The following is a 24,629-nucleotide window of genomic DNA, read 5'->3' on the forward strand; positions in this document are numbered from 1 at the left end:
GCACACTCCTTTGCGTGAAACTACATTCCTATACTCTTCCACTCGAAGAAACACAAGATACAACCGTTCAAGGGGAGATTTTGTCGGTCTGCCCACGTGCGACGATGCACCCAGAGTTTGCGCTTTACGTCTCGGAAAGGGCGCCGTCATTAGGGGCGGGTTTACACATTCGCGTCTTAGTCACTCGTGACCGCTTACGACGTGAAAATATACTGATGCCATCTGTTGGGTGGAACTTGTGAACATATTTCTTGCATCGTTCTTTCAGCGAGTGCTCGAAATGATTCCAGCAATGTTAGTAGTGACTGTTTCTCGTACACAGTGCGGTGATTTGATTTCACATATACTACAAAACCTTCGGTCTAGTCATACGTAAATGGGTGGCGTCAGTGTGCTGGTGTGTTCTCGTAAGCGGTCACAAGCGTTGCAACGCATTCGATCACACTCAAATGCAGAGGTGCGAACCAGCCTTAAAGGCGCACTGACACCCCAAGGGTCGTATTCTTTTTTATTGTCTAAAACAATGCAAGTTGTAGTCATAGACAACCAAAAAAAAAACGCATCGCAAAAAAAAATTTCCCCGCGCGCGCTTTTTTATTTTTGGTGTTTATATTTCCCGCACTCACCTCCTTGCTTCTTTTGATCGGTGACGTCAAAAATCAGGAAATTTAGAAGCTTTGTAGGCGACATTTCTATAACATTTAATAATGGCAATCGTAAAACATGTTTTTTAACGCTATTGCGAACGCACTACGGTCTTTCTTTTTGAAATACCAAAAATCAGAGTTCAGTGTGATGTCGTCTCCTGGATTTGTATCCTCCCTCAAAAACTTGGCAGCGCTCGAGCAGAGGATTATCGGCGAGTCAGGGAAGAAATCGTTTTTTTCCCGTGCCGGCACCCCTCTATCCCGCTTGCTCACCTCCTCCTCGCTTCTGGTCGCGGTAGCGACGGCGCTTTGCTTCACAGCGTGGAGCGGAGGTCCGAAAGAAAGTCAAGTCGCAGGAGACCGTAAAATTTGACTCGCTGCATTGGCGCGGATCGCACGGGAACTTCAAATTCAGCATTCGGAAATTGTTTTTTTCATTCAGAAATACTGAATTCCCAAGTTTTGAATTTTGAGGGTAATGTCCCGGCATCATTTTCAATCGTTTCGGATAATAAAATAAAATATGATTTTGATGTATCAGTGCCCCTTTAAAACGTCACTGAGCTGCGGCAGACATCAGTAGCCGCGCTCGAAGCGCCGCAGCGTCGGCATCACCCACAAAATTAAACACTGAAACTCGCCTCAGAGTCTTTTTCAAACAAGAATGCTGATACACATAGATGAGTACATACTGCAGGCTCTGCAGCTGTGAATAGATGATGTGCATTTTATTCCGTATACATCGGCTGTTTACGTAACAAATTCAACTTACAGAGTCGGTACAGGAAATGGCAGAACAGGAAGCGTGGCGAGTGTCTCACCGCTGACAGTTCATCACAGTGCTAATCATAATCCTGTCTTTACGTGCGTCGGTTGTGACGTTCTTTGCCGGGGACAACATTCTAAATCCTGCTCTGTAGCACTGCTGTTTAGGAACACGTCATTCTTGTACCTCTCAAATAATTTTTATGTTGAACTTTTTTGTTTACTTAGTCGAGAAACATGATGGCCCACTCTGAACATCGTATGAGAGGGATTACTATATGTACAAAATTTAAATGAGAAACATAAATTAGCTACTATGCTTGTAACACTGAAGAATGTCACAAATACAATGCCTGTACTATATATCACACAAACAGTATACACTAGAGGTTCACGGAAAATATATACGAATATCAACGATTCATTAACAGCTATGCAACACTCCTACGCTGCATGTCACGAGTCCTTTGCTGCACTGTTGGCCACATGCAAGCGGCAGGGCCTAGCTCAGCAGAAGCCTTTGATTGCACGAGCTTCTGCGCAACACCCACAGTGCTGCACAGAGCCCCTGGCATGGAGCATAGTCTTACAGTTATAGCTACATAGTTATAGCAGCAAGTCGCTCACATATTGTCATACCCTACACTCGTCTAGCTGTCATGAAATGGTTACCGCAAAGGTCTATAAAACAAAATGTGTCGCTTGCTCAAAAGCCTACGGCTATACCTGCTCAATGGCGCGCAAGTGTCAATGTGTGGGACTTGAAGAAATGTGGTCAAATTACATATGTGTCGCTTATTATGTTCAAAAGCTTGGCAAAAATAGTTTCTTCTCGAGGTGCCTCATTTCTATATTTATACAGGTGTGACTCTCCGAGCACCGTAACAAACGCTTCGCTGCGCGATTTATTTTTCAGCTAATGGCAATAGTCATTTGCTGTTCTGGATTGGCTTATGCCAGCCGATGCGGGCCATGGCTCAGCCAACCGAGCGAGGTGCAGTTGTCTCATGTTGGCCCTAAACGCTGAGGGGCTCGTGAAAGGAGCACTACGCTTTTTTTTCTTTCCAGAAATGTTTAGGAGTTGTGAAATGTTTGTATGTGGATGTGAAATGCTTGTATGCTGGTGGAACTATGCTTTCTGTTTACCGAGGGCACTTGCTCCTTGCTACTGTTCCACACTATGTACAAAAAATATACAGTTTCTGCAAAGTGATATCGATGTAAAACTGCCCCGTTCTAGATGTCTCCCCTTTATTAAATGCCCTCTGGCTTCTTGCGCGGACAAGGTGGCAGTTTTAAATTCTATAACTGTTTCTGCTCACAACATTGTGTGGGCTCTAGAAAGTTGGTGTTACACAACTACCGCTATGTCCCGAGAGATAGCCCACCTAAAATCGAAAGCAAATCGGGTGAAACTAAGGAGTAAGCTGACTTTTGGTGTGCAATCAGAAAAAGTTAAAAAATGCTAGTTTCAGATTTTGTGACCTGTAAAGCTTGCAATCGCAGGAAGGAGCGATAAGCCAAAGACAGCTATCCTTCCCAGTCAGCAGTGTGTGCTTATCTCCTGCCGTGGCTAGTAGGCAACGCCATTTCTGCCAAGGTCACCGTTGGCCGGGGCCCTGCAATTATACTAGAAGTGGGCCATCTCTCTGTGATTTTGAAAAGATAGAATATTGTGTCAAAAATTGGGGCAGGTTATCTTTCGGGGGTGGGGCATCCCTGGGGATGTTATGATAGTTTATTAAAAAGAATTCCTGTGAAAAGAAAAAAAAGGGGTTCTTGAAGATAACTGCACAGCAATAAAAGCTACCTTCTCTCTCAAATCTAATGTGACATTTCTGCGAAAAAATCCCACACAACTACTACTTCACATCCTGCAGATGGCCAGCCATTGTGATGTGCAGGTGACCAGCAAGTGAGAATCGTTGTATTTAGTTTCGAACATTTGCACTGCCCCGGCATTCTGAGTTCGTCAATGGCAACAAGTGCCGGATATTCATTGCGCATTAAAACCATGGCTGCATTTTTTATCAGTTTGTTTTGTTATGATGTGATGCATTTGTCTGTAGTTAATGCAGCACTACCGGCTGCATGTGTGAGACGACAGCCTTTCTGTGGCGTCGCAAAACCCTTCAGGATTTTGCAGGGTGTTTCATTTTAGTTCGAGCAGATTTATTTTAAAAACGTCGCGAGAGCTACTTTGATGTGGTTTCTGCAGGTGGATTATACGGTCAGGCAGACGTAATATAAGGGTTTGTTCCTCACATTACGTCGGATAATTAGCTTAAGTGTGTTAATTACCTTTTCAATTAATGAAAATAAACGTGTGGTTCTAATTGCTGAGCGTCGTCAAAAACCACTACTAAGTTTGTCAATCTCAGATGGACTTGAAGCACGTGGGTGGGAGCTGCCGAAGTTACCATTCGTGCAGCAGGCACAAGGCTAGCAGTGCTAGGACGTGGATGAAAATCTTGTCGTCCTCTATATATGTGCACTGCTAGCCTTGTGTCCATTGCACGAGGGGTAATCATTGGCACTCCCCAGTGCTTCCCACGTGGTTCAAGTCCATCTGAAATGATTTAGTGGTATTCAATGATGCTCAGCAAGTTTCTAACAGGAACCATATGTTTATTTTCAATAATTAAGTTACCTAGCGAATTCTAGTTCATTATTTGATGTAACGCAAGGAACCCCCATATTATGCCCCCCTAGTTGTACAACTAACCTGCGCTAACCCCATGTTGTATAGCTAAACTTTCACTGATTTTTCTTTTTAAGTAATCGGTTCGAATAAAAGTCAAACACCGTGTATAAAGATGCTTGTATTATAAATATTATTATCAATAAACTGCCTTAGTGACATCACCGGTATTTGCTGAAATAAGCTTATTTTGTATCTTCCCCCTTTTCCCAGCAGAAATAGTAGGTTATTTTTGCTTCCTTATTTGTAAATTTTTTTCATTGTGAAGCAGTCATCATGTTTGGTATACTTTGTATGTGCCATGTTTGTTTTGAATGTAATGGCTCAAAAATTTATCTTTCCTGTGAAACCTCGCATTTTGATTACCCGTGTAAATTGACACTCACCAGCGTCCAACGAACCATCGATATACAGGTCACAGTCTGCATAGCGTTCATGGTACAGAAATTCTCATAACTGCAAACAAGAATGTGCCGCCTAAAAGCGAAGTGTTTATCGCACCTTTAGAAAGAAAACTAGTAAGTTGGTACCTGTACTAAGTAACTCTTATTTAATGCAATTAGGTAACTGTACACACCTACATCTTGCCTAAAGCTGAGATTTTCGTCGAACTATGTTTCTAGCACTTAGCAAGGTCAACGTGCTTTGCTTTGTCGCAGAAAAAAACTTGCAAAATCATCTGCCGGAAACATCAGATTGAGAAGTAATCGGTCTTTGCGAATGAGAAACAAAGCTGCTGCACAAGGATCCTCGTAACTTCTTTTAGCGAGTCTCGAATGCTGAAAGCGGTTTTTTGTGTTTTTTCTTACAGCTCATATGTGCATATGTTAGGTTAGTACACTTAATGTTCAGAATCTAGCGGCCAAGATGGAGCTTGTCACCCCAAATAACCATTTTATTACTCCTCTACTAGACAAGATAAGTTGGATTTAGGCGTTGCACCAGAATATGGCTAGAAATTATGACCATACTTTTTGCAAAGGCACGGAGGAGTGGAGGAAGTGTGTTGTACTTTTCTTGGTGGAGCTTTAGGTTCGGGTCCCTATGAGGTTTAACTACAAAATACCTCGTTTACAGCATATGAACTAAGTCCGAGAGATTTTAGTCTGCCGTTCTTTGTCGGTGCTTTTAGTTGAGAGCAAGACAGCGGTTCTATAGTCATCCAGCAACGCTGGTGCACACTTTGATAGATTTTAGCCTACTTGACTATTCTAGAATAGATTATAATTCGTTGTTGACTTCCCATGCGATTTTATTATTATTATTATTATCATTATCATTATCATCATTCTGAGATGCATGTCTAGTGCGCTGCAGTGGACAGGTGAAAGGAGTATTTCTTCTCCAGTACATCTGCTAACAAGGAAGCCTTGAAGAAAGTCACATCATCGTTTAGATGCAATGCAATTTGATTGCAACATGCCAGTCTAGCTTAAGAATCATGCAATCCAAATGCAACTTGCACTGGCTTTGAGCGTAGTATTTTGACATCGGGTCAACCAGATTGACATTGCAGCGTTCGAATCGTGAATGGACACCCCTTGTTCCATTATTCTCTTGTTGCCCTGTGGCACTGCTGCTCTGAGATTGTTGTAAGTAACTGCACTCAGTATATTCGAACAAACAGGTAAAAGCAAATATAGAACACATTGACTGCAGCTGACTGACTTAATTCGAGAAGGGTACTCAGTGGGAGGATGGAATTGGTGCAGGCCAATGCTCTCCGACATTTTGTTTCGTGTTGTGTCCTGCTGTGGTATACTACACTAGAACTAGTGAGACTAGGGTGTACCAGAACTAGTGTGCCACCGTTTCAATTTGAATATGATTACAAAAAAGCTAGTCAGCCAGTTCTAACTTGGTGAAACGTCAACCGTGGTAAAAAATACTCCTTTCTATCTCGCAAACTTTTTTTCAGATTTTAAAACATGTGCCAAATATCAGCAAGCCGCTACCGAAGTCTTTGTCTGCAACGCAAAGCATGCGTAATAATTCAGTATGCTATTTTTGTTTGTTTTCCGCAGACCAAGAGACGATGCAGCATAGATGTCTTTGCTTTAACTCGGGAACGTCTTCACTTTGCTTCTGAACAAACCTTTTTCTCCTTTCTAGTCTTCTGCGTCCCGAGGTGTGAGGTGGGTACATGATGCATATAGCTGCTTGCTTTTGCTGGCAGTCTGGTCGTACAAACTCCTTATTATTACCAGAAACACTGCAGTACCTCCTGTGGCATGTGTGATTGTTCTCCTCGTTCCTTGAGAAGAGTGAGTAGTGGGGGTGGAGCAGTCGCTGCGGTTGTGACTCAGCGTGAAATGCTTGCTCCTGAATAAGATGCCCTGAGACTAGGCGGGGCGGCATCCATGTAGGGTGTGAGGTACCCCGACTTGTGATCACGTGGACCTGAGTAAATTTCTTGGAAGTGTAGCTTCACTTGAAGTTCAGACCCTGCAATACACAAATTAAAAAAATGGGGGGGGGGGGGGGGGGGAGAGAGGGAGGGAGGGAGGGAGGGAGGGAGGGAGGGAGGGAGGGAGGGAGGGAGGGAGGGAGGAGAGGAGAGGAGTGAGAGGATTCATGATAAGAATATTTGTGCCTGCGAGTTCAACTACCACTAAAAACACTAGTTTTTTTTTGTTTTGTTTTTTTACTTAATGATGTTTTTGTTTTGTTAAGGGGTCTTGAGAATGCGAAGCATGCAGAGCCATTTACAGATACGCCTTACTGGAAACAACAAATAATATTTGCAAGAGACGAAACCTTAAAAAATTTAAAACCAGCTAAAGTATATATAAAAAAAGACAATTTTTTTAGTTAATAACTACCTGCAGCACTGGCTGCTTTTAAATTCGCCATAACGGCTTAATGGCGTATAATTGCTCGAAAGCAAACCTTGTTTAAAATGAGTAGTGTAATAAATTTGTTCGTTTCAGTAAGGAGCAACCTGCCTTTGTTCACAAAGTATCCTGCATGGACACCACTTCGGCGCATGTAATTGGTGGAAACAACTCGGGGAAAAGAAATGCACACCACTGCATTAAGCAGGGAAAGATTTGAAGTATTAAATTGACAATATTAGCCTGGTTTTAATGTTGGAGGAATAATGTAGTTGCAGAATTGGCGCTCGACCTCATTCTGGAGTAGCGAGAAATGTCGGTCTTGTACACGGCTCCAAACCGAAACTGGGCAGGTAAAGAGCGCCCGTGATGTCGATCCCTCCGTTCTGTTCCTGCTTCCTAACTGTGCCGCTGGTGACGTCAGCAGTGCGACGCAAGCGCACAGCTGAGAGATGGACCTCACCGGCGCTCTTTGCCTGCTTAGTTTCGGTTTGAAGCCATGCACAAGGTTGACATCTCTCGCCCCATATATAGCGGCCACTGCAATTTTCGTGATAAAAATGTCACGTCATGGTTAGATTGTAATGAGGTCGAGAGTCGGCTACACTGCTCCAGAAATGGAAAGTTCAAAAAAGTTAGTTGATGACTTTTTAGCAGAGTAGAGAATAAAAGTCAATGTGTTTTAAATTGTTATTTAAATCATTCAGTTCAATTCAATGTTTATTTTCTCTCGTGATACCAACAGCTAAAAGGCCTTTTGGTAAAGCTCCACACAACAATATACACGATTGCGAAAATACACGTGATAAAATGTATACCATGCACGCCTACATTTAGTTTGAGAGCGCAGCACTTAGGCGCTCGTTTCCGGCTTGAGCGGTGTCACAGCCGCTGTCGGCGTAACCGCGCAGCGCATTGTGGGACGTGTCCCACGATGACGTCAAGCAAGCGAAGGAAGAAAACATGTGACGACGTACGGATTGGATTGGATTTAGAGCTTACACAATCCAGTGAAAGCCCAGCGATCCAGCGTCCATAACGATGCGGGTAGCCATCTGACGCCAAGTTTTTTTTTTCCACTTTTTTTTTTTTTTCGGTTTCGATTGTAACGCGCATGCAATTTAGAGGACAATTTTTTCGAAAAAAAAGTGCGCGTTAGAATTGTGCAAATACGGTACACTAATCCTTCCGTATTGCTTTCAGTGATCGAACGGATTGATCAATCGATCTGTCATGTTTAATAATACACAGTGATAAAGAATGACGTTTTTTCCTAGCTACAGTGATTTAAATTATATAAATCTGATTTAAATCAATTAGGATTTAAACAAAGAAATTCTGACCGGTTTGATTTTCTTGAAGTGATGATTTCTTTACCCTGTTTTCGAGTTAGTTTGTTAGCTAATGAAGCCATTTCGCATCTTTTCTAGTGGCCTCCAAGCCACCAACGTAGCACCAGGCCTAAAGGAACCCTCGTGCAAGCTTCCTTTTTTTAAAAATTTTGTATCCACAGAACAAAAAAAAGATTACATTAGCTTGATCATGTCGACAAAGACCGGGGAGCAGAGAATGGGTTGTCAATGAGCTAGGCACGTGTACTTGTGACGTTATGAGGTCACATGGCTGTGACGTCACCCGCTGTCACTGTGTGTCATAGCGTCACGTGACATGGTGACGTGACATGACGACATTGTATTGCATCACTGTGAAGAGCTGTGACGTCACAGTCCTTTGTGACGGCTCTTCGTGGCTGTCTGCATAAAATTCGGCTGATAAAACGCATTCTGTCTTAATATACCCCGTGAAACGCCGGATAGGTATCCCAAGGGGGTGCGCACCCCCTACTGTATTCGCTCTTTTTCGCGTGAGTTGAAACGTGCTGGTGCCAGTGTGCAAATAGCCCTCAACCACTTCCGGTTCTGAACTAGACGGCGGGTTTCCCAATATTTGCGAAATCAAATATACACTTTAGAGTGCAGCTCTTAGGTGCCCGTTCCCGGCTTGAGCGGTGTCGCCGTCGGCGTATCCGCACGTTGCATTATGGGACGTTTTCCCATGACGTCAAGAGGGTCTCGAGTGACGTCACGAAAGTACCTTCACAGTGAAGGTCATGATCTTCACGCGACCTTCACTTGCGCGACCTTCACGAGGCCTTCACACGTGACGCCACGGGTGACGTCACGAGGAAGGGGGAGGAGGAGATTGAGATGGGAAGGAGGGGGGCAAACCCTCCTCTCAGTACCCTCCCGTCTTCCTCCTTAACACCTGCGCTCTAAATCGTCATTACAGAAAATTGTAAAAGTCTTCCTTTTTTTTTTTTTTTGGGGGGGGGGGGGGGGGGGGAATGCATGGCCACTTATAGTCCTGTCAGACTTAATTCACTCGGTTGATAAAAGAATGATGAGTAAAAACTTAGGACATATGCGTAAACCGGAAGTCTTCCGGGGCTACTTAAAGGACACATGCAAAGGAAAAAAACATTTTTTTTAAACGGCTTAGATGGAAAAAGGACGCCATAAAACGATTTTACAACGAAGAAAAAAAATTTTTAGAGCTATATTTACGGCGCAAAACGAATTTGGAGTTGGCGCCCGCGGGCACCGCGGAAAAGTGGTCTGTATTTATCACGTGACTGGTCTTTATTTATCACGTGGTGCTTGCGCTCTTTCGGAAGCTTCCTATGGCCTCTAAAAGTAACTTATTCATCTTTGTTTGAAGTATAACAAAAAACCAAGACGAATAAGTAACTTTTAGAGCCCAAAGGAAACTCCTGAAAAAGCGCAAGCACACGTGATAGACCTGTGCGCCGGTCAGACGACGGCGGCGGCGGCCCGAAGCAGACGAACTTGTGCGGCGGCGGCGACGGCGGCGGCGGCGACGGCGGCGTGGAGAAACGCGTTGAAGCGGCGTTCGCACAACGCTCAGCGTGCGGCGGCGACGCAGCGCGGCGGCGCGCGGGCCTACCACGTGATCAGCGGCGGCTCCCGCGAGCGCCAACTACAAATTCGTATAGCGCCGTAAATATAGCTCTAAAAATTTTGTTTCTTCGTTGTAAAATCGTTTTATGACATCCTTTTTCCATCTAAGCTGTCTAAAATTTTTTTTTTTTTCCTTTGCATGTGTCCTTTAATAGGTGACGCCACTGAGTTTGTTGCCAAACAGAAAAAAAAAGGGGTGGATACCGGTGCTCACACGAAGCTGATGGAGCCTGGCCGGTGCGGGCGGTTCCAGTTCTCGAGGGCGATGGCCCCGTTGTCCGAGGGGCTCCCGAACAGGTCCGCGGAGATGGGCGACATGGGAGTGCTCATCGACGGCGCTGTGACAAGGAGGGCCACTTAGGAGGGAAAGAGTTGGACGCCGTCAGTCTCCGCCATCACGCATCGCGGACACATCGTGCTGGACTGCGCGGGTGCCGCTTGCTCATTTACGCGACTGACGTAGTTTGATCGTTCACTATTTGACCGTTGGTGAACGCTCCTTTATCTTGCCTACAGGTGCTCACGCGGTGTCGGTTTGGCACACTCCTGGACAGTGTCGTCCGAAGTACCTTTCCGGAGCTCATCACCCGGGCGAAAAAAGCCGACTCACCGGTGCTCTGAACGCACGGGTATGGCGAGCAAGTGGTCTAAAAGTTCAATCCCCACCCCTACCCGTTTCGATCTGGATGAGCATCGTAGCGACGTGCGGTCGTGTATCACTACTACGTGGTGCACGTTAAAGACCCCAGGCTAGCACTAAATTATTTGTCTACACTGGATAGAAGCGCCGAAGGAGAGAGACAAAGTGAAGGTGGTAACGACAACACGGAGCGCTTCATGTTGTCGTTACTTCCTTCACTGTGTCCCTGTCCTTCGGCGCTTTATCTAATCGCAAACCAACTAGCCCAACTGAACATTGCGTTGCTCATCTACAGCTAAAAGACAAGTCGCCCGTTGAGGCAGACAAAGTTCAGGCTGTATAAACATACACACACCAATTTTTTAAAAGGCGTTGAGAATGCGCGATGGCAAGGCAGCCAAGCTCACGCCGTCATTGGTTGAGGTCGGGGGAGACACGCACGAGTGCGCATTTGGGGGGTAAAAAGACGCACGAGGTGCGCAAGGGGCAGTCGAACTTGCACGTCGTATACGGCATTCCGCAGAACGCTGCTGCACATGCACGGAACGCAGTGCCGGCGCCTTTCCTCCTTTGAAGTCATCACTGGTGGGCCTACGCAAGTTCACAGCCCAGCAGACAAATGGCGGCGCGTTGTGTTGGTGTCGCATATGGTTCTTACTTTAGGTAGAGACCCAATAGAAGTCATGGATGGCCATGAGGGAGCCTTCTATGGAGGTGACTGTTATGATGGCTATGATCAAGCTTGTATGTGAGAAGAACATCAGTGGACGGTGCTGTGCGTACGCGTTCATACCGCTGGCCTTGCCGTGTCTATGGACGCGCTCCCGTAGAGCAGACGGCTAAAAGCATTCAAGACGCGTCCGGTGGAAACTGACTGATTCGTGTTCGACAAAACCTTAACCTGACGCATGAACCTACAGAGCGGACGTCGGTCAGAAAATACGTTCCTGGGGGATCCGTGAATAGAGACCACCGAGAGACTCACACTTGGCGTTGGCCTCGCTCGAATATGTGCCGTCTGGAGCTGGGGAGCGGGGTTGGTCGTCATCGGCAGAGTCCTTTGCAGCCTGACCCACTTTGCGGTTTCTGGAAGACATTGACGGCGCTTGGTAAGGGCCGCCGCAGCTTATGGCCATCAGAAAGTACTATCGCGAACAGCATGGGCGGAAACGCCGAAGCGCGTGGCCTTGAAATAGACCAGTGTCTACTCTGTTCTATGGACGCCCCATGTTTGATTATGCTGACGCCATGACACAGTATAGGGGCGCTGCACTTTTAGCAAAACTCAATTTTTTTTTAATTTTTGCACATGTCGTAGTGCAAGAACGTCAGAAATGCATACAGTCGCGAAGCTCCAAGAACATCATAGATGCCAAGAGTGCTGTAAAAATCACAAATCTTGTTATATGCGAAGCCCATCTCTTCACAACAACCCGCGTTTGATATTATCATTACCCATTTTTATCGCTAAGGGATAGCATTTCAGGCACTGGTCTATACACCTTTCCAAAAAACACTCGATCCCAGGGGCAACAGACCGTTCTCGAGCCCAGTCACTGAGTTTGAGGCTAGACTCTCACCGGCGTCCCTCCTAACCCTAAACGAGTGGACTGTGATTTCAATAGGCGCAGCCTGCGTAGGCGCAGTTTCAAACGCTGCTGGCGGCTAAGTTCTCGTCTTTTCCCACTATATTTTGTGTTTCATGGTACATGTATGTTCCCGAGGACATTGAGAAAGCATTGTGCCACATTTGAAAAAAAAAAAAAAGCGAAAAAAATCTGTAAACTATTTTTGTTGGGTACGCGAGCGACAGAACGAATGCGACTGGAATGTATAGTTCTAGTTATTTGTTTTTTTCTTACGATAAGTTTTGACGGCGCCGCGGAATTCGCCGCATGTTAAACGACAAAACGCTTTGCTGTCAAAAATAAATTGCAACAGAAGAGGGCCGAAAGTCATGCATTTTTCACGCTCACAAATAACGTGTTTACCGATGGACAGGATACGGACATACGATTGAGGAAGTGTTAACATTCGAACAATATATCGTACGTACCACACGATGCAGCGTTATCCGAAAAGAATTTATTTGAGAAAGATCTCAAATACCACAGTCACAGTCGACGACAGTCACATCTTGACGATCGGACGGAATCCGAGATGACTTTGTTTTGGGGCACGTTTTGGGGAGAGCTTCCTTCTTTCACAACCGCACCAAGGCAAAGAAACAAACGCGACTGACCCGTTTCTCACCCCAACCCGGACAACTGTATTTTTGGAGATGACTGAGAATTCTACGCGGACTATCTCTGGGAGGGGGGTGAACAATGTTCGCAAAATCGCGTCGAGGGTCGTTCGACGTCCTTCGCCTCCTTCGTTTCCCGTGAATGTAAAGCAGAAAAGCTTGAATGGCAGGCACTTATCAGCCTTATTTCTCACAATGGAAGATAACACAAAAAGGGTGCGCGGCACGCATAAAAAAAATTAAGAGGAAACTCTCAAAAGGGGCGAGAAAACGTCGAATGCAAAACCGCAAAAACGTAGGTAGAGAACCGCGCTGAGCGGGTCTTCACAGTCCCAGAGAGTGGCAGAAAATTTCTAGCTGATAGAGGGCGCGAGAGTCGCACCAGCCGCATCAGCATCAGCAACACGGCGGCGGCCTAGGAGCGTTTTTTGGAAAGGTGTATATATGCTACGCTACCACGAGGCTAATAAAACGTGGAGTGGAGAAGGGGTTACGGAAGTGTGCTCTTGGATAACACCAGGGTTGCCATGTTGGGCTACTTATTTTTGTAGTTGGAGGGAAAATCTGGTGGCTGGCAGTTAGGCTATTAGGCTGTTATTAGACTCGAGAATCGAGCCGTTTGAAAGCACTTTTCTTTCAAAGACTTAAACGTGTCCAGGTAGGAAACAACGATCAACCCAAGAGAGTAGGGAAGGAAAATATCAAAATCACAAGCGTAAAAGGATAGGGTGGTCCAAGTCACCAGGCTAGATCTAAAATGGACCGTAAAAATTGACGCCTGCACATAGCAATCTAAACATTTCGTCAAAGGTGTATTTCACAGGTCGGTTTCTTGTAAAATTACAAAGCATAGTTCTCTTTCTGTAAAAAATAAGGCCAAGAAACTTGCCAGGGTCTACGGCGGGCAGCGACGCAGACGACAGGGGTTCAGTAGCGGGGTGTGTTTGGCGTTCCTATCATACATCGATATCTCAAACGGATGGCTTTATTTTTAGAAAAGAAGAGCGCGATCAAGCAAGGACTCTGACGTCACGATCCTCCTGGAGCAGCTGATAATGAGGGGAAGCGGCCTCGCGTCTTTCCTCCTCGCTTCGGTTCACCAACTCGACGGGACGAAACGAGAAGGAGAGAGCATGAGAATCGTGACGTCACGTGTCTCATCGGCCTCGTCGGCCGTGTTCAATCGCGCATTTTTTTTCCAAAAATACGGCCATCCGTTAGAGATATCTCTCTATGGGTGGTGTTTTACAGCAAAGCGGTAAATGACTCACGGGTCGGACTTCTTAAATGTCTTCGTATCGTCGTCCTTACGTAAAAGAAAACCTTCAGTGATTAAAGCAAAAAGCGCATATCACGCATACAACGTACCGCACAGCCTTCAATTCAATAAAGAACAAACACAAAACAAGCATCCGAACTACATAATTGATGATAAAGCTCTCCTGGTTAGAAGGAGAAGCACGTACCGTGCACCGCATACGTTTCGCGGTAAAGATTACTGTTACGCAGGCTGCCGCGGCGACGGCAGCTTGCGACGTGGGGTGTGACGTCACTAGCCTTTCGTATATAAAAAGTTTTGGTACAGTGCATTTACTTTTCTTTCGTCAGTTTCGTATAGACCACTTGCCGCTAGACCACTATTTTGTATAGACAGCACAAACATGAACTGCCGCTTGCGTCCCAAGCGGCTTCCGGTCGCACCGTCTTTGCAGACCTGTTGAGCTTGCTTATGTCACCGGTGCTAGAAAGCATAAATGCTACACGGACAACAAAGTTGGAGATTTAACGAGGGCCTTCGGTTGTACATTATTACATCTTGGAGGAGGCAAGCTGGTTTACAGGAATACTCGAAACATTTTAACAGATCTCGCGCTCCTTCGTTCTTTTGGCGTTCATCTGGAGAATCGGCGGTTAAACGTTTCATCTACATTTCAAGCAGCGGTATTAAGGTGGCCTTTGTTCATTCTTTTTCTAAACCGGAAGTTCTCTTGGACGCCAGACACTGGAGCACCACCTGGTAGGGCAATCGTTCGCTCGGGGGAAGTGTGTTTCGTCGTCTTTCCGCAGCGGGGCGCCAGTCACGTGGCTCTCCTCTCATCCGTTGTCTGCCACCCCACCTTTTCCATTTCGGCGGCCGCTTCTCGTGGCGATCTGCCTCACACCAGCGGGCACGCTTCGAGCTTCACCGCTTTGTATCGGAGTGCTACGAGCAGCGGCTGACATGGGGGAGCGCGTAAGGTTAGCACGATTGCCTCAGAAATTATGCTCATTACCATTATAGGTCGATCTTTTTTGGTTTTGACTGTAGGTTGAGCTCTAAACTTAGAAAGCTGTGTCGAGAGAAGAGAGAAAATGCGGGTCTCTATTTGAATAAATACGGTAGTCAAAATAGTCCCCGTGTAGCAGTCATTCTCAAGGATAGCGAACTTCGACTCAACTCGTGTTCTACGCCGTTAAAACACAGTGTCACTTTTAAAGTACAAAGGTAGGTTTTCATAATATTTGTGGGTAGTTGTTTGTGCAGTTTATGACGTATAGTATATTTAGTTCTGTGTTCATAAAACTTTGGGGGACGTATTTTTATTGATAAGCGTTTAGCGGATATGCTGGTTTTTTTCGGCATTTTAAAGGAATTATGTTTTCAGGCTAAATTATCTACTGAGTGTAAGAGGGCGCAGGAGGGTGAGGCTTTATCTCAGCTGAAGTGTTGCGCTGTGCTTCATGTGTCAACTATTTTTAATACCAGGCACGTAGCCAGGGAGGGGCAAAATCTTCCATTTTGCTGGGACCTCCTCTCCCCCCTCCCCTTCATACAGCTTTTTGTCATTGGCGCCCCCCCCCCCCCCCCTCCCGAAACAAAATCCTGGCTACGTGCCTGTTTAATACCCATTGTAAATGGAGCCTACCTCAGCCATATTTCTAAAAAGAAGACTGTGTGTTCCTTTTGCGTCCAATTTCTTCTTACTGCAAAAAATAATAAATACTATTCCTCAGTATCGAAGAGGAACCCTTAATCATTATCGAGAATGAACTCATTTAGCGATGCAATCACATTTTCGTTTTCATGTGACATGGTAACAGGTATCGGCATCTGTTCCAAAAGCGTCCCCCCCCCCCCCCCCCCCCCCCTCAGTGGTTGCTCCAAAACTATAATTTGCTTGCTACAAAAGGTCAAATGCCTCTCCCATCACTGACGCAGTTTTATCAGCCTCGAGGTCAGCATGTATCGAAGGCCACGTGCCCCGGCGTTCAAGCCCATAGTGTTGGCGATAGTACAGTGGATCCTCACTAGAAAATCTGTTTCTTCCGGAGAAATCTTCGGTATACAAGTACGCCAAGAACTTGGCATTTAGAAAAATAGAAACTTGTATTTGTATTACAAGTTTCTATTTTGTATTTACGGGAAACGTCAGCGATTGCTGTTGGCACCGATCTCATCTTAGGTGATCATGATTCAAGAAATAGATTTAAACTGAGTTATACGTACATCGCAGTTTAGCAGGCACTTTCAAGAGTTGACACGTAGTAAATCAAATCTGTTTCCATTATGCATGGCACCTAATTTTAAGCATATGAAATATAAAAGAGAAAAATTTAACACGCGGAACTTGACAGTGGGGAGCTTTCTGGGATTGTAATGCGACCCGATTGTCTCTTATTGTGAGTCTAATTTAAGACTGTGTGGGGACGGTAAGCCTTGTAATTAACGTTTAATAGCAGGGGCTCTCGTAGTCAATTTAAGAAACGGCCTTACCTGTACAAGTAGACAAATGCGCTCACCACCACTGGAAGCATGAGCGCGAATAGGATCTTCAGCGCTCCTCGACCTCCTCTGTCTGAAGGAGAAAGCCGAGGAAAGTTGGGTTAGAAAAAAGTTTAAGAAACACATTTCAAATTAAGGAGTTCTTCAGGATAGCATTGTTTACTGCGGAGGTTCTGGGCACGAGTGGGGCACTTCAGTGACTAAAATCAAGTCATTCACTTTTTTGAATGTTCGGTTTAGCTGTAATTTTTCCACTCAAAAGAAGTGTAGTCCGTCGGCAAGATAAGCCATATCAGTCGGTATAGTGCTAGCGGTTGCGACAAGACTAAAGTTCCAAAGCATGATTCGATTGAAAAATTATTTTTAAGCTATTCCAGGATATTTGCAGTGGGGAAGTGGTGCCCGTTACAGGACAGCAGACGCCATTCGTCTTCATGTGTTCGCTGTCTGTAGGCCAACACGTCCTCATTGAAAACTTCGGGAAATCGCCTATAACTCTTGGATCCGATAACGGTATAGCCTTTCAAACTTTGTTGTGTGTTTTATTTTCTTCAAAACACCCATTATTGCATAAAATAAATTTTGTTGGTGGTATCCGCTTGGTGGAGCACCTCGTGGGGCGTTCAGTAGGGCGTTTTGTAAGACATTTTATGATGCGTTTTGTACGGCGTTTAGTGCGGCATTTAGTGAAGCGTTTAGTAGAGTGTTCTGTAGGGAATTTTATTATGCGTTGTTTAGGGCGTTCAGTAGGGCATTTTGTGAGGAGTTTTGTATGGCGTTTAATACGCATTTAGTGGGGCGTTTCGTATGACATTTTGTAAGGTGTTTAGTAGGGTTCATATGTATTTAGTGCAATATTTAGAAGAGCGTTTCGTAGGGCCTTTTGTAAAGCGTTTAGTAGGGCATTTCGTAGGGATTATGGGAAGCATTTTGTAGGCGTGTTTCGTAGGGCACTTAGTGGTGTGTTTAGTAGGGCGTTTGTGTAAGGCTTTTAGAAGGGCATTTTGTAAGGCGTTTTGTAAGGCATTTCGTTGGGAATATGGGAAGCATATTGTAGGGGCGTTTAATACATTTAGTAAGGTGTTCAGTAGGGCGTTTGGTAGCATTGTGTAAGGCTTTTAGTAGGACATTTTGTGCGGCGTTTAGAGGGTACTTTTGTTTGGAAATCTGTACGGCGTTTAGTAGGACGTTCAAACATAGCGTGCCTATTTCGCAGAGCTCCTCGGTGCCCGTTTCGGACGATTCCCGGATGTAGCCACTCTTGCACTGGCAGCGCTCGCCGCCGCAGAACGAGTTGTTGACCATGTTCTCGCAGTCGGAGTCTCGTGTGCAAGCCTCGTCCAGCGCCTTTCCTGGAAGAGGCGCGAACCCAAAACGCTTGAAGGATGCCAGACACATCTTGTTGAGACTCTTCACCCTAGCGTGCCACTTATTTTGGCAACATTGATACAGAAAAATATGTAATTGAAACTTATCGTTTCTAATAACAGAGCAAGGGTTGGCCTGTTAACAGACGGTTTGCAGAGTTTGGGAATGGTTATCGGGCTCTTATAGCATTGCTATTACGAGAAGAGGAGGGTCCTCCATCAGGTTTTGAAAAAACTTCCTACTCGAACGACTTTTGTCAGAAGAGAATTTTTGGGGCGTTTAACAATCTTTTATACCCCAAACAAAACTTCAGAGGCGCAAACAAAAAAATCGTGTTTTACATTTGTTTTTATTTTTAGAGCCGCTGTATAACGAGTATACAGCAAGGGTGCAGGCGAGCTGGTGGACGTTGATCATGGTGAAAATTACACGGGGCTGTGGTGAAAGATGAGAAACTTCGTAGAAGAAAAATGACACCGCGAAAGAAACCTCTCATATATGTTCCTTTTTCTGCGTCCTTGCAAAAACTACCTACTTGAAGGGACACTGACAGGAAATTTATGCTTGCCGAGGTTTTTAGTTGTACGTGACATATGAGAGCCCTACTCAGAACCGAATTTGAAGCTCGAAATTCGATTCTTTTGCCCGAAAACCGCCGATCGAGAACTGGCCGGTTTGAGTCGCGCTCACTCTCTTTTCCGTGGTCACGGGCCGTTTTCTAAGGTTTAAACATGACCACCAAATTTATTCGAAGTCGTGGGTCATTGAAGGCGCAAAGTCAATATTAAAAATTTATAAAAAAATATGAAACCCATTTTTTGTGGCTTCCAAAAAACTGCAAATACGTCGACTAAAAAAAAGAAAAAAAGGTTGCGCAGGAAACCGGAAGCATTCTGTACGTTCACTGCATAATTCTCAACATGGCGTCGTTTTGCGTATCGTGAGGCCCGCGGATGGCAGCGGAGGACGGGTGTGGGACCTTTACTTCCGAAATGTCATTCATGGTACCGGAAAATTCTGTCTTCCTTCGAAAGAGAGATTTTGTACCAATCAAAGAGTTGATATTCATCCCGTACGACACGCCCGACCAGCGAACCGATTGCACGAAGACGTCGCTGAGCCGTCGTCCCTTCTCCTGGCTGAAGACGTCGTTCGCGCAAACGTCAAGCACGAAGTGCGTACTTCAAGTTGAACCCGTACGGTTTCTTTACTAGGTGCGAATGCGGCCAATGCGTGGTGCTGCCCGACTTCGAGCCGGGATCACATGTACTGGAGAAAAATCGGCTGCAAACTTTCCGACATACAGTCGACCGGCTGCATTACTACGAACAAAAAAGTCCTCCCACTAGCTCGGCGGAAAGACGTCTGCTTCACACCTAGAAAAAGCGTACTTTATTTTTTTTTTTCTCACAATTATCATTGAAAAAAAAAATTGTTTTCGACGATAAAACTAAATGGTATAGAATTCTCTTGACATCTGCGAACTCAATGTAGTCATTTTCCACAAAATGCAAGGATCCTATGAATCGGGTAGCGTCCGTTTTCCGAGGTGTCCGTAAATGTTCTACTGGAATCGCAGCCAGCCATTGGTTCCGGTCCCGTTGATCTTTCGGAAACTTGTGCAAACTCTGCCGCACAATGCCACTTTCGGATGCAGGACATGTGAGGCAGCTCTTCACGCAACAGCTTGGGGGTATTCTTTTCGGAGCCGATCACGGGAATTCACCACGGGCACTCACTACTAATTTCCAACACTTAAATGTACAAAAGAACTCATCATGAAGTGCAGCGAGCGGAACAAACATACCTGCGAAGGAATCGCACGGCGATCGGTTCCCGCAACGCATTTCGTCTGCTGCACGCGAAGAAAAAAAAAAAATAAATATCGCACCGTCGGGTGTAGCCACGTAACTTCCGCCACTCAATCTCCTCTCCACTTCTCCGTGCGGCGCGGGGGTTTCGGTTTCGAGCAGTTGCGTTTTTTGGCTTTATTAAAAATATTCGGTACTCTGGAGCAAAATATTAATTGGGTAGTATTCCGACACCATAATAAATCGCCTGGCAAAAGAAAAAAAATGAAAAAAAAAACAATTTTTGTTTTTAGGGTGTCAGTGTCCCTTTAAATGCCTTCTGTCAGAAGGGAGTTTCCCGGGCGTTGATCAACCTTTTACACCCCTTATGAAACTTATATACCCCTTATGAGACGAGCCTTTAATACACCTTGCAAACGTTTTTACCCCTTACGAAACAAGAAAAATATTTTTCGTCTACTACATTCTCCTTTTAGAGTCATAATATAACGAAAATGCAGTAAGTGCGCAGACGAGCTGATGGATGTTGATCATGTTAAAAATTGCCGGAAACTGTGGCAAAAGATGGGAAACTTAGTAAAAGATATATGAAACCAGAAAAGGAACGTTCTCAAGGCGTTCTTTTTCCTGTGTCCTTTTAGCAAGAACTCCCTCCTCAAACGCCCTTTGTCAGGAGAGAGTTTTTCGGGCGTTAAACAACCTTTTATACTCCTTACGAAACTTCGCAAACCAGAAAAAAATATGTCTTCTGCATTTTTCTTTTAGAGCCACTATATAACGATAACACAGTAAAGGCCGGTTCACACATGCAGCGAAGCGCTAATGTAGCGCTTCTCACGTGTCGTCCGCTACTTATTGTCTGCCATGGACAACAGTATTGACGGTGCGACACAAAGCTGGTGAACGCTCCCGTCAGCACGCGCTTAGCGCGAGGTCAGCGCTACGCTTGTATCGCTCCGCTACATGTGTGAACAGGCCTTAAGTGTGCAGACGAGCTGGTGGATGTTGACCTTGTTGAAAATTACCCGAGACGCCCGAGACTGTGGCAAACAATGGGAAACTTACTAGGAGAGAAATGACACAGGAAAAGGAACTTTTCGAACGTTCCTTCTTCTGTGTCCTTTTGGTTCTACTAAGTTTGTCACCTTTAACAAAGTCTCCGGTAATTTTTAACATGGTCTACTATATAAGCGACGCTTCAGTGTAGCGATTCAGCCAGCGCCTCTTCTATTGCCTAACTCATACATGAGGCACTGCTTCGGCCATCTTGGTGCTTAAAATCATGGTTGCCATTTACCTGAAGCTTTATCTGAAGTCGCAAGGAACGCCTTTCCGTCTTATCGAAATTTAAAACAGTCCGCGACAGAACAAGACGATATCGCTAGTGCTTCCTGCCGCCGTAGCTGAAGAAGTCGCATTTTCGCATCGACACTTGCGCCCGCTCCGCACTATGTAACAAAATGGTGTCACCAACGAGACGGCCGGGAGAAGTTTTCCGGTTCTTTGAGCCTAGCTTATTTATTAACCCTATATATAATGTATCTAAAGCAGACTTGTACGTGACTGACTTAAATACTCTACTCAAGTTACTGGGCCTTAAATACTTTTGTGGGTATCTTGGTATTTTACAAATGCTTTTGAAGGTGAGTATTTAGTACTCTAACTTAAATACTTGTTGCATGGTAACTTGTACTTACTTCTTCAGTTAGTAGCAAGTTATTGTAGCCTTTCTTAAGGAGGAAAGAAGATCGAAATCAATGCGTTGCCCTTTCTTTCCTTGCACTGGCTTGTATCAACTGGGGAAAAAATAATCCCCAGTAGCGAAGAAAATATTTTGGTGGAACGCTTTATCTAGGGCAATGCCAAGATGGCGTTGCTGACCATTTGCGGCCAGAGCGCTACTTTTCAACCCACGCTTTCGCGTCGGCAAACATCTGTTAAAAAAAAAAAAAAAGAAATTGTCAAACGCAAATTAAAAAAAAAAAAAAAACTATTCTTGCGAGTTAATAAAATGTTTTAGTAGTGTTTTTATTTTTACCTTCGTGTTTTGTGTAGTAAGTTGCTGAACAGTAAATTGCAGAATAAATGGTAAGAGTATCTGGATAGTAATGAGCTATTCGGAGCGCAAGTTCGTCCGCTTCTCTTTTGCAGGGGTTGTGGTGACGTCAGAACTCCGAGCTTTGATTGGTTCTCATTGGAAGGATAGTGGGTAGACCTTAAGGCAGCTCGATTTGAGGTCTATTCACTATCCTGCAATGAGAGCCAATCGGAGCTCAACGTTCTGACGTCATCACAACCCTCGCTAAAGAAGCAGACGAACTTGCTTTCCGCGTACTTTTCTCAAACATTTAGTACTCAGATACTTTTTACAGGTTTTAGTACTTAGTATACTCTACTCAGTTACTTTTCAACCTGGTTCTCAGTAACTTTCAAACTTTTTTTCTGCGTATCTTGCGCAAGCTTGCTGTAAAGCCGCAGTGACACAGTGCCCATACACCGTATACAAAAAGACACGGAGTTTCTTTGCCGACATGATGGCAGAATCATCTGCGTCGACGCCACAATCATGTTTTGTATCATGCACTTATGTACGTTTAGAACATGTCTAAAGACAGTTTTTGCATGACGAACGTAACGTGACTCTCATACGAGGAAGAAGCACACCTCCGACAGTGCCTGAGCACACTGTCCTTTGTATATACGTATCCGCAGTGTGACTTCTGGAGAACGCCGAGATAAAAAACGATCGAAACACGTGAATCCAAAAGCGTGAAGAGCACAGGGAGGTGGATAGGGTACTGCGTGCGTGCGTGCTCACTGGGCCTGCAGTCTTCGGATTCGTCGTCCTTGTAGAAACCGTCCCTGCACCTGCAGAGCCCGTCGCTGCACGTGTAGTTGGAGCCGCTGCAGTCCTCGGCGTTGTAGCACGACTCCTTGGGCTCGAAACCTGCGGGTCAGGGTTGTACGTCTGTCGGCCATCGTTCGTCCGAGTAGAGGTGTCCTTACGAAGCGCGATATTAGCTAAGGCCCGTAAGCAACTAGTTAAAAAAAAAAAAAAGATAAAAACTAGTACGGTTTTATAATGAAAGTTGTTGTTTCGCTAAGGAGCTTAGCTTTTTCAGGGGTGCAGAATAACGCTTGCGTCAACTTGCACTCCCTGAAGGCTCCTCTTGGCCTGTTTTACTTTTTGCAGCAAGAACCAATATAATTAGGTTTTTTACAAGGCAGGTCAATAGTCGAATTATGTTAATGACGCGGACTAAATCCACTGATTTTGGTTCGCGTATTTTTTAGGTGCAAAATTAAACACAGTTACGCCTTAGACGATGCTTATGCGTATCGGGTTCCACCAAACGCAGGAGGAGCCAATCGCTGCCGTCATTGGAACACGTCCGGCCACGTCCGGCAAACTATATCTAAACTAAAAAGAAAAAAGAAAATGGTATGGCTCGTTAATGCTGTGTGCACTGGGACCAGGGTTGTGCGCAAAAGTAATTCACTAACGGCATGAAAGTTAATTCAGCTGTCTTAGCTCCATCATGATCACACTGATTTCCGTAGTATCTGGACTGCAGTCCATACTCGACGCTCATATATGATGCCGGGGCATCGTTAAAAAAAGGAGGCTCCAGCTGGAGACATATGGACATCCAAATGACCGTTGGCGTCAACAATTCGGGTGATCATAGCGCTACTGGACATTCTTCGGTATTTCTTTCTCACGCAAGAAAACGTGTCCATTGAACGATTCGAGAGACACGGGTGTGTCCTGTCCACTGCCAGGAGCGTCGGGTATACCTCTCAAGCAGTGCGTGGCGTTGTCCTCCGGCATCAGCACTCTGTGGTAGGAGGGCTTGCAGCGGCAGATGGAGTGGTGGCAGTACGAGTTGTGGTCGTTCACCTCGCAGTTCTCGTGCCGCGAGCAGCTCTCGCCCAACTCGATCCCTGCGAGAGAATGCCACGGGGTGGGCTTAAGGCGGAACTTGGCTTTAGGCATGGCACTTGGGACCTCCCCATCTCAAACAGCATGCTTTCGGAACATCGTCTCTAATGTGCCTTTTCCGCGTAAAGACGGCGCCTGCAACGGCGGGCGTACGAACTTACTTTGGAGAAACGTCCTCGATTCTCTTCGAAGTGGCACAGCCGGCTTGAAGAGCTACCGACGCAAGTACCGTTCGTTATTTTACCCGCGCTGCCGTTGCCTCCGTTTGCACAAAACGTAGCGTTGTCGCCCTCAGTATATCGACCTTCGCGTGCCGCCACCGCACCGCATCGTCGCAACGGCTCTGTCTTTCGTTATCGGCTCCTTTCGCGCGCGTTGGAAGACGAACGACGCGGGAATCGCGGGCGCGCGTTGGGGTCAGCCTCGGGATGGTCGGCGGCGGCGGCGGACGCGTGGTGTCTTACCCTCGTTGCAGGGCGGGTAGGAGCGGCTGAACTTGGGAAGGCAGATACACTCCAGGCCCTTGCAAAACGTGTTGGCCAGGTTGTCGCAGTCGCCGTCCACGCTGCACGCCTGACCTGCAGGGGTCGACATGGCCGTTTTCTCAAGTCACAACGTAAAGGAGTAAAATTGTTCGTAAACGCATCCACCTTAAAAAAAAAAAAAAGTTTTGCAGCTTGAAGTTGTGGTCACACTAATTCCTCGTACAAAAGACAGTTTGCAGACATGTTCCGAGTGTACACATTTGCACGGAGCGAACATGTTTTTCGAACATGGTTGAGGAGCGTCCGCATATTTAACTTGTTCATCGCGTCTGTACCGAACGCCGTGTCTTTTGATTGTGATCTGTGTGACGGATAATAATAATAATAATAATAATAATAATAATAATAATAATAATAATAATAATAATATTTATTAGGCAGGAATTCAG

The 24,629-nt window shown here is 45.4% G+C and overlaps 2 protein-coding genes across 2 annotated transcripts in view; one reads left to right on the plus strand and one right to left on the minus strand.

Annotated features, from left to right (window-relative positions):
• The window catches only part of LOC8040516, a 49,569-nt gene extending 31,737 nt beyond the window's left edge, over positions 1 to 17,832 (plus strand). The window contains exon 9 of the mRNA XM_042288402.1: positions 17,790 to 17,832. The gene's annotated coding sequence lies outside the window, so the exon portion shown is untranslated. The remainder of the gene's footprint in view (positions 1 to 17,789) is intronic.
• On the minus strand, positions 10,136 to 24,289 carry LOC121046366 (multiple epidermal growth factor-like domains protein 10). Its single transcript, XM_040500507.2, has 7 exons — positions 24,160 to 24,289; positions 23,551 to 23,697; positions 22,571 to 22,699; positions 17,779 to 17,925; positions 16,565 to 16,646; positions 11,551 to 11,651; positions 10,136 to 10,263 (listed from the first exon to the last, which is right to left on the minus strand). The coding sequence occupies exons 1-7, from the start codon at positions 24,287 to 24,289 to the stop codon at positions 10,136 to 10,138; spliced, it is 864 nt and encodes a 287-aa protein (XP_040356441.2).
• Between the last annotated feature and the right edge of the window lie 340 nt (positions 24,290 to 24,629).

The sequence above is a fragment of the Ixodes scapularis genome, unplaced genomic scaffold (genome assembly GCF_016920785.2).
Source record: "Ixodes scapularis isolate PalLabHiFi unplaced genomic scaffold, ASM1692078v2 PGA_scaffold10__122_contigs__length_95168666, whole genome shotgun sequence".
Taxonomy (NCBI): domain Eukaryota; kingdom Metazoa; phylum Arthropoda; class Arachnida; order Ixodida; family Ixodidae; genus Ixodes; species Ixodes scapularis.